Source organism: Dermacentor albipictus, chromosome 4 (genome assembly GCF_038994185.2).
Source record: "Dermacentor albipictus isolate Rhodes 1998 colony chromosome 4, USDA_Dalb.pri_finalv2, whole genome shotgun sequence".
Taxonomy (NCBI): Eukaryota; Metazoa; Arthropoda; class Arachnida; order Ixodida; family Ixodidae; genus Dermacentor; species Dermacentor albipictus.
This window is the reverse complement of record NC_091824.1, coordinates 97839387-97849677: the sequence shown is the minus strand read 5'-3', so window position 1 is coordinate 97849677 and position 10291 is coordinate 97839387. Positions and strand designations below refer to the sequence as shown.

General features: G+C 47.6%; 1 protein-coding gene across 1 annotated transcript in view; it reads right to left on the bottom strand.

Moving 5' to 3' along the window:
• Window positions 1-255: 255 nt before the first annotated feature.
• Window positions 256-10291, bottom strand: part of LOC135911421 (uncharacterized) — a 121754-nt gene continuing 111718 nt past the window's right edge. The window contains exons 3-5 of the mRNA XM_065443709.1: window positions 9620-9952; window positions 2066-2199; window positions 256-1629 (exon numbers count right to left, since the gene is read on the bottom strand). Of these exons, the coding sequence (XP_065299781.1) occupies window positions 2108-2199; window positions 9620-9952 (425 nt within the window). The 3' untranslated portion in view covers window positions 256-1629; window positions 2066-2107. The remainder of the gene's footprint in view (window positions 1630-2065; window positions 2200-9619; window positions 9953-10291) is intronic.

The window sequence follows — 10291 nt, the reverse complement described above, 5'->3', positions numbered from 1 at the left end:
TGGCAAAGCGGCTCCCTCGGTGTTTTCTCTCCTATCTTTCTTTTTCATCGCTTAAGCTCCTCTCCCCTGCGTAAGGTAGCAAACCAGACGGGTGCCTGGTTGGCTTCCCTACTTTTTCTTCGCTGGCTCTATCTCTGTCTCTCTCTTTATGCTATAAAATCACGGCTGGATAAATGTAGTCACTTTTCTTTTTTGTTTGTCTGTAGCTGTAATGACGCTCAATTAATTAAACAAAATTGAGACACATGCTTGACATCGGTGGGAACAAACTTTTATAACATGTTATAGGAGGAACCTTTTACATATAAACTTGCGGAAACATACAAAATACAGCATTCTTAGGACATGGGGTGATGACAAAACGTTTCCCTGTGGCAAGCGTAAGTCGAAGATAAGTCAATATTGTGTTCCTAAAAAAAAATTCATTTGTTTCCAGGCGAAAATTCTCTTGTCGCGCTACAATGGACGATACGGTAGTATGAACGCTCGTGTATTTTTCTGGACTACGCTCGTTTTCCATTCTTTTTTTGTTCTCAGAAACTTCGTTTGGCAATGGCGCCTGCTTGGTGATTATACCGTGCGCTATAGGAGTCTTTCAGAATGCAGAGGTGCGAATTATAGCTGAAGCTTATTGCACACGAAAAGATTACTGGAACGACAACTAAGTAAACCAAGCCGTTAGTTCTTCTATTCCTTTTACTTCACAAAAAGCACACCTTCACAGAAACTCAGACCGTAATTTGCTACAAAAGAAACGGTAAACAGCACTAAGCGCCTAAAAAATTTCAAACCTTCTAAGTAAAAACATGGCCAACACTTCTTCGTACTCTGCGACAGGCGCTCTGTGGGGCGCACAAGCGTTGATTTGAACTGTGTGATATAACATTCCTGCAGAAATTTTCCTTTTACTACGTTACCTGTCAGTTACCGCACTCTTAAGCAGCATCTATCCCGCGGCTTTCTTTTTTTTTCTTACCCTCGGCATACGTTCATTTCCAGGGCAAGGTGGAATCTTTCGTTCGCGCTGCCATAACGGACTCTGGAGGAAAATATTACGCCCTACAGCATTACGTTTATCCCGCAACACGAAAGTAGCGGCGATAAAAGACTACACGTCGTATTCACTGAATCGAACGCGTTGCTTTCGAACAAACATTGTGCAAGTGCGGTCGTTAGCGGGGACGCAGCCAACGTGCTGGAACGTGAGGAAGTGCCATGCGGAGTCTCGAGAAAGTGCGACACGATTCGGGAAAGAATAACGGCGGTGCGGGTAAGGGGAATCGGGGCAGCGAACGGTGAAGCGGGCTCTGAGGTTTCGAGTGTGCGCTGCTGTCCATAGTCACGGGGAGCGAGCGAGTCCCAAGCACGCACACGCACACATACACACACACGCGCGTGTGCACACGCAGAGGTTCACGCATCGTCGACACACACGCTCGCGCTCTGCACGCTGAAGAACAGGAGGCACTGATGCTTGTGGACCTGGATGTCCGTGACGGGTGACATAGTGGGAGCGGTGACCGACGTTTCGGGCACCGCTCTCTTTTTAGCGACGGCGTCACTGGCGAGGACGTCTTTCTACAGCCGACTCTGTGAAATGCACGCGGTTCTCCTACTTGGTTCTTTGGTCTGCAACGAGAATATAAACGGAAGGTATGGTTAGTGTATTGCGAAGTGTTTATGCGAGGCAAACCACTTACGCTATACGTCTCTTTCTCTTTCTTTTCTTCGTTTGCGTGTTTCACTCAATGTATTTCTCAAATACCTTTTTGGTGCGCGTTTATTTACCAGCTTCTACGTGTCAATCCTGGTCCTGGCTTCTCTGGAACACTATGAAACACTTTTTTTTTTACATACTTCTCGTTTTGCTCTTGTTTTTAATGTACCACGCAATCATTCTCTGCATAACGCAACTACCATGTAACTATTCTCTTACATGAATTATATTTGCTTGGGTATAACGCGGGCATGGTTACTGACAGAGTAACAGATTTGCGCTCTCGTAGATTAAAGAGCAGGTTAACAAATATATTCACCATTACAAAACGCCGTTACCTGTACTCACTTTGATTCAGACGGCGTAGCCCCCTTGCTCGCGTGCCCGTTGCTATGCGAGATCCATCAGGGCGAGTGCGCCTGTCAGCACCCTCAGCAAAATGTCCACGGTGTGGAGTCGGCTCGCCGCTCCAACCAATCGTCCTGCACCACGTGATCAGAAGAATGACCTTCGGTGCAATGTCAAAATAGAAATGAAAGCGGTACGTTGAAATATTCAATGCCGCACCGCAAGCAATTAGCTTGCAGCACAAAAACGCCTAGAAGGTACTTGAAGTTTAGCTTACAGTCAAAATAAAGTTAGCAGTTACGCCTAACGTGTAAAGTGGTAATGGAGATAGCTACAGGTTACAGTGACGCGGCCAGTTTCATCGGACGCAAGCCAAACGGGCACAGCCGCCAATGTTCTTTAGGTATAACCGTCTCCTAGCTCCGCTTCAAACACCATTATATTTGGATAAGTCTGTGTGCGACGTATTTAAAAGACGGACAATAGAAAAGCGCGAAAGCAGAAAACAGCGAAACCACTGTCGAAGTAGTAACATGCGAACATGTGGCTCGCGAGTTAAACCGCGTGCAGTGGGCAGAAAGGTGAGCCGATAAGTTGTTCGCGTAGCAGCACGGCCGCGCGTACCAAAGTAACAATATTAGCCACATAGCAGGAAGCTAACATTGCTGTAAAAATTAGAACGACCACTGCCCCAACACAAGTTGAAGCGCAGGTTAGAGAATCCCAAGTGGTCAAAATTATTTCGGAGCCACCAATGCTGCTTTTCCCACTCAATTTCTAATTGGTTCATGATACAATTTGTTCAATACAAAAACAGTACATAGGCAAGGGTCCCAAATTCAGAGCCTGCTCAGGGGCCGATCGGACGTTAAAGACCCACGAAATCAGTCAGTCAATGGTAGCCAGCTTGCTCTTGCACTGGCTTACTCCCCTGTGTTTCTCGCTTCTCTCTTTTTAGAACCTACTACATTCGAATGCACCCTCTAAGCCCGGCGTCGTCAACCAAGACGACAAATGCGACGCATACCGTCACATACGCATTTCTCTTTTATGAATTCCAGTTCACGCGCGGTGCTAGTCAGACACTTGATACTTGCAACACATCTTGCTCGCGCTTGTAGAACGCCGCACGTGTTTCACTCGCAACACAACACAAACAAGACGACGACGCTTCCCAGGAGCACCGGTAAGCTCCAGCCTTCTTTGCTGGTGCTCGCCTACGTGGATGCGCACAGTTGCACCGAGGCGATCTTTCCTGCATCTCGTTAATGGTGCCGTGTTTGGCCCTCAGTGCTCGTCTCATTTTTAAGGGAACCTTCGCTTCATTCCCGGTGCTGCCTGAAAGCGGCACTTGTCGCTTTCGGCGCAATTTGTCGGGCCGTGTTAGCATAGAGCGGTGCCTCCAGGCTACCGCAGAGGCTACGCAGAGCTATCGGCGTGCAGGCAGCGGTTGGGTCGTCTATTTAAACTAGGGACACAGATGTACACGTGTGTTCTGTAGTAAGGGAATACACCAATTAGCGCTGCTGGGACTCGACGCGCGCTCGGCCCACAATATTCTTGGCACTGCCGCCCTGCGCCGCATGCGGCGGAACCTGGTCGCCGCTAGCCCGAGAAACTTCCAAGTTTATCGCCTTTCATTTTGATATTGTTCAGTTCTTTTGCTTTTCGTTTATCGTTCTTTATGGCAGTCAAAAGCCTGTATACCTGGCACTGATTGTTGATGATTATTTCTTTTTTTCTTTTTTTCCGTGATACGGCTATCACATGCACGGCCGATTATTGATATTGCGTTGTGTCGCGTGTATGGCGCACATGTTATATTTCTGTTTATGCACATTTGAGCTACGCATGATGTAACACTCAGTCCGAGAATAGCAAAAGTTTCGAGCTTGAGTAATTCGTATCGCACAATAGTATATTCTCCTTTGAGCGTCAAAGAAATATATGTGCTTGTTCTAAAGCTTTTTATGACTGTATATTCAGGGCGAAGGCAGAATCTATTGAACATATTTGCGCGGGCTTCTGGCTGGACAGTGCAAACGCAGACACACTCACTGCAGAGATAAGTGACACAAATTAAACTGCTTGCAGGACAAATTTGTGTCCCTAATGCAAAGGAACACTTTGGATAAACACGTAGCTGTAAGCACAACCGGTGAGCCCTATCTTGTGTAGTCGTGCGTCTCCGTTATGTGTCCCGACTCCTACCGAAGTTCTCAAGTATAGTGGTGACTTAGCCAGTGATTAGTAACGCTTGGCGCATTGATTTCAGGGCTTTGTGTCAAGGGGTAAGCCGCTCCGTGTGTCACCATGCGCAGAATTGATCAAAGGCTGCGGGTACTTCGTCTTGTTCACCCGTCTGGCGCTGCACTTTTTAATTTTAAGGGTGACGAACTTTTCGGAAAGGAGGCGCTCTGGCGGAACTATCGCCTGCTTTTCCTGCAAGGATAGAAAGACCTGCAGCCTACAACGGTCTCCTCCTCCTTCACAACCGGTGAGGATCAAAACCAAACCACGCGACTTAAGGCTGTCCATGTATTCATACGTGTGGCATCATAGAATACGTACAAAAGTCGCCGGGATTCGGGTAGCTTGCAGAATGTGCTACGCTGTTCGCCTCGCGCTTGTGATCTCACTATAGAGAGGCCTGTATCGCTGGTGAATAGGCTGCGACACTCGCGAAGTCTCAGATCTTTCAGAGCGATAACGTTATTAAAGCCATTATGCGCTCAAAGCGTTCCCCGTCGGAAAATTAGTAATAATAATCATCTTAGAGCCCAGCTCTTAGGCGACCGTTCCTGCGGCGAGCGTCGTGTCCGGTGGCGTCTGCGGCGTAACCGAGTGAATGTTCACAGTGAAAGGTGAAAGAGCGAACGCCAGCGGGAAATGAAAGACGCGAGCCGCGGACTTCACAGACCAATGAGAGAGGCCCCTTCGATGACGCACGTGGTAAACCGGTTTCATGCGAACCAGCCCGACTGATTGTTTCCTGCTATCGTCTGCTTGCGTCAGCTCTCGCTCGCACTTGTTTGGTTTGCTTGGTTTAGTATCGTTCGCGCTTGTTTCAAGTGTCATGGTTTGCGATTTTTGTAATCTGATTGCTTGCTCGACGCGAGTTGTGTACTACTTCCTGGAAGCCATGCGGGCGCCAGCGATTGAACCGGAACCTTCGACGAGTCATGTATAAAAGCCGACGTGCTTGACCCGCAGATCAGATTTATGACAAACGCTGTCTCTGCTGGCCGCTATGGTTGTGCTTGAGTGTTACTTGTTTTGCTGGGCACAAGTTCACTCAATGAAGAGTTAAATTTGTAACTCACAATTTCGACATCGTGCCGTTCTTCATTGTCACTACCACGTGAAAATACAATCATAACACAAAATAGCGTCATCCAGATCTTTCTGAAGAATGAGCGATGCAACCGGTGAAAGACCTTCGACTGCTGCAGCTGCTAAATTAGCTGCCCGAGCTGAGGATCCGTGATGCCGCCGGAGGACCTTGTCTTTCAGAGCTCTTTGCAACTATATATCGCGAATTCAAAACGTCTATACTCCGTTCCATAGATAGCAGTCAATGCTGCGGAGGCTAAAAATAGAGAGACTTTGCAGTGGCTTCGTTCGCACTTGAATATAGTTCGATGTTTTTTTATCACAATTGCATGCCACTGTTGTTTATATTGAATTATAGTATGGAATGAAACATGTTTTAATCCTCAGAAACAAACAAACTGTGGTATACGGCTGCTAATGCGTTGCTTTAGATCATTTTTATTTGTGTTGTTCTTTTCGGGTTTTTTATTTGCAAGTCGTCGCGAGGGGCCTCACGTGCATGCTCGCGCGAGCGAACGCTGTTGGCGCGCACGGAAGCGTGGACGGCACGCGCGGAGCGATAACTTTTCTTGACCGAACTTCTTGCTTCCCTTCCAGGCGTTTACTGCTATGCATGGAATGGAGTATAAACAGCTGCGCTCAAAATTCGCATTAGTGAGAATCGCAATCACCGATGAATCTTCATGATCATAATAATGAAGTGGAAGAGATGAGGAAGAGCCATCTCGTAGAAGATTCAAGGGAGTGTTGTTTGACGAGTTGTCTTTCTTTACATCTATAGAGCTTGATTGTTCGTTGTCCCCCTACGGGCAAGCGCCCTTACCATAACGGCATTTCACAGAAAACAGAATATGTTGCGCCCACGTTATCGACCCCAAATCTGTATTTTTGTGAAACCATGGGCGCGAAATAATTGCCCAGAACTTCTTTGGCAAACAGATTCTCGCGGACGAAGGAGTTCTGCATTTCAAATGGCACCGACCACTAAAGCGTCATCGAAGGGCTGACGTTCGCATACGAACGTTTGCACCAACATGCAGGAAGTACGTTGAATATTATTAAAGCGTGTGACCTCTAGAGCAAAACAGGTCTAAGCTTCCAGCTCGAGGAGCTCTGAAAGACGCCTTTCTGCCACTGCGGTGCCAAAAGGGGAAAGAAAGCTAACTATCTAGAGGGGCGTGTGGACGCAAGAGCCATCCCTGTTTCGCTTATCTAAGGGTCCTCAATACGACTTCTATAGCGCAGATCTTTACAGACTGCACTAAGCTTACAGGACTCTTGCAGAACAATTTCTGAAACCGAAATCCTTGGAACCTGGCCACATCTTTTGATGGCGCAGAAAGCTTTTCGTGCACTACTGTAGATCTGGGGAAATGCCAGTCACAGTTGCCTACTGTAGTGGTGCTGTGCGTCCTGCTGTGAACACGTACTGCTCATTTTCTCTGTCTGTCCATCTTTTTTCTGTTTCCGCCTTCCTCGTTGCCTTTACTCTCTTTCTTTTCTCGCTCTATTACGAATAAAGTTTATGATATGATGGTTTAGCCATGCCTAAACGTACCATAAAAACAAACTAGCAGACAAAAGCGCAAGAAGGCCACTTGTTAGCGGAACATATGTCGACATGACCACACGCTCCCTGACGAAGTCGCTGATGGAAACAGCACGACAACGAGCCATTGTAAGACAAGAGTATGGCTCCATGCAGCTGTGAAAAGCGAGAGCAATGCGGCGTCGATAAAACTGTGCGCCTATTCACGAAAACCTCTGAAGCTAGAATTGTTCGTAAGATAAAATTTCAGCCATTCGTGATGCTGGACATATCATTGGCAAATGCGGCAAGCCAATGGAAAGTAACCCATACGAAAGAAAAGCTTTGTGAATAAATCAGCTTCTGACGTACGTAAATACTAAGTGGATGTTATACGAGTGTATTTTGACATCAACATAAATATACTAAATCCATTCATAATACTTTTCATTGTGTAGTATGTTGATGGGTGTATTATTTTTCTTCAAGCAGCTGCAGCATTCAACATTCTCCACGCGCTGGCTGCGCATGTGCAGTCGATACCTCGTCAGCATGGCAGTTGTGCTGATAGCGCGAACTCACCACGAGTGCATATATATCATTCTAGAAAACACCAGCTATTGATAAGCTGTCTTCGTTAGGCAGAGAAATGTCTTACAACGATCATATCTAACATCAACGTAAACACTTGCGCAATGCATTCGACTTTCGACACATTTGACAGCGGTCAGTTTCGACAATATAGCAACAAACAACAAATTCTCATACCGCAAAAAAAAGCTACTCGAAATTATACATTTTTATGCTCTTTAGGTTAGTTTCGTTCGAAGCTTTTCCGTATAATAATTGGGGTACACGGGTCAACAAGATTTTTGTGAATAGGAAGTTCTTCACTTTAAAGAATTTCATAAATGCGTGCAGCGCTAGCAGCCGACAATGCGCACTGAAGTCAGATGACAGTGCCAAAGAGACCAAGAAGTATAGTGCTCTCAAGTCTCGACGTCAACAGCGAGCCGAAGGCTTATAGTGCGGGCTCTTGTCAGTTGTCATGGCAACGAAGGCGACTCTGCGAGTGACAGGCACGCCTTCGCCGTTGGTGCAAAACCCGGTGAACAATGACGATAAGGAAAGTTTCGAATATCGGCGGCAGCCAGAAAACGCTGCAGCGAGAAGCGAATACGCTTGTCGTGAGCGTGCATGGCAAGAATGGTTGCCGTTAAGCTTCTTGAGAAGCCGCGACAATCCTCAAGATTCTGCGCGGCAGAAGCACCGCACGGCCGCATTCGGCATGCAGATTGAACAGTTCGCCGCGCGCGGCTTTCTACAAGCGAAAGCGGCCATATGTTTCCCAGGCGATATAGCAGAAGAGCTGAGGACATTGCTGGCAAAAGGCAATAAAAAAAAAGAAACTACGCAGCAGGATTGCTTCATGTCGGCATGCAGGACGTGCGCGAGCCTTTCCATTCAAAAGACGTGGAGCGCCAGAGAAACCGCGCCTCAGATCAAACCCTTTCTGCCTCTCCCATTTGCCGCTTCCTTCGCATTCGTTCTGTCACTGTCGCCGTACGTGACGAAATAACTCCGAAATGGTTTGGCTCCTGCGAATCTCTGGAAATCCAAGCCTCTTGCTTTCTCTTGCAGGCCACATATCCTCGTGGGTCTGTTGCATTTGTGTGCGCTGTTTGCCGGTTGATATCGCCTCTCTGGGCTCCTCGCGCTCACGCCTTGCAAAACAGCGTCTGGAATTTCGCACTCGCCATTACCCGGTTACTCGTTCGTTGCGTTCAAAAAATTCCTCGATTCTGTTGTTATGCCCTATAGGAAGGCGCCTTGAGTGCGTGGCGTCTCTTAAATCCAGCCTCTTGCTTCAAAGCCGGTCTAGGAATGCGAACGTGTGCGCACAGGCACAAAACCAGAGATCCGAGCACTCTTTGTGCTCCCGTACAACAAAAAATGGGTAATGAAGCAAGTCACGCTCCATTCGGGGGCCCGAGAAATAAAGTTCACGCTCTCATTTTCCTTTCTCTGACTGCTTCTCAGAAATGTTAGGAAGGCGAATTATCGTCACTTTTAATGAGAAAACATTATATGACCCATTACGCAAAAATCCTTCGGCGTCGGCGCGACCCATAGATAGTACCTAAAATGGCCGACGGCGCAACGAGTGAAAACATGTAAAAAGATGTTCGGATAGATGTGAATTTTTTCGTGGAGGTTCCTGTGAACGAAGTAAATTAATGGCTTTGAAAAATATGGTTAATTTAAGTCTGGGGCCGCCGGCCTAAATCACCGTTAATTCCCAAATGCTGCTAAACTCATTAAAAGTCCCTCCCCCATTTGCGGTAAGACGGCCCATTAAATAATTCAAATCCAATTTGAATCCACAACACAAGCAATACAAATAAACCTGCGTGGCTGCCTCTCCACCTAACGAAATTGTTAGCGGTATTAGCGTATAAATTTACCTGTGTTTTTTCTGGCACTGTAGAAAAATAATGAGATGATACACTATATGGCGTTATGACGAGACTTGTAATTTCACCCGATTTGTCTAGCAAGTCAAGCCCTTACGACTGGACAATATTTAGAACTTGGCCTCATTGAGAGACCATTTTGCATCGTTGATGGTTCCGCAATCTATAGTGCGCAGTTCTTACTCGAATATTCCATGTTTCTTATTGCGCGCTCCTTACCGGGTTCAAACTCTAGCCGCCGCTGCTGCCTAAAGTTGGTCTCCGGGATGGCAAGCACACACTCGAACACGTACTCCACGTGACCAGACGCGTCCAGCGTGCGGCTGTCCAGCGCATACGTCAGGCGCACGTGGTAGCCGGCAGCGCCTTCAGCGGGAGTTGGGGGAGCCAGTCTCGCTGGCGCCGAGGCCACGGGTCGCGACACGGGGTCCCGGCCGCTGCTCTGGTACAGGAACAACGTCGGCTGCGGGAACACGCCGTCCGCTTCGCACGACAGGTTCGTCACGTGCGCCGACACCCGCTCGAAGGTGAAGTCGAACCTCTTGGGAGGAGCTGCGGTTCATTAAAAAAAAAATGGCTGTGGCTTAGGTAAGGTTAAGCCCAGGATGCGAAGCATACTAGCCTTTATTTTAGTTGTTGAACCACTGTTTAGCCTGGTGAACTGCTGTTGCTTGGCTATATTTGGTTCGGCTAGACGAAGAAACAACTCATGCATTACTGCTTCGCCTTCAAGAGTGGAACGCGACAGCGTTCCCGTCGACCCGCCAAGGGGTGTAAGACAATGGGCTACAGGGCAGCGACTACGCGCCCCGCATTGGACGCGGTGAGCGTCGAGCAAAGCAGCGTTCGGCGCGGCAACGAAATGTGCGCCTGAGCAAGAGACGCACGCCT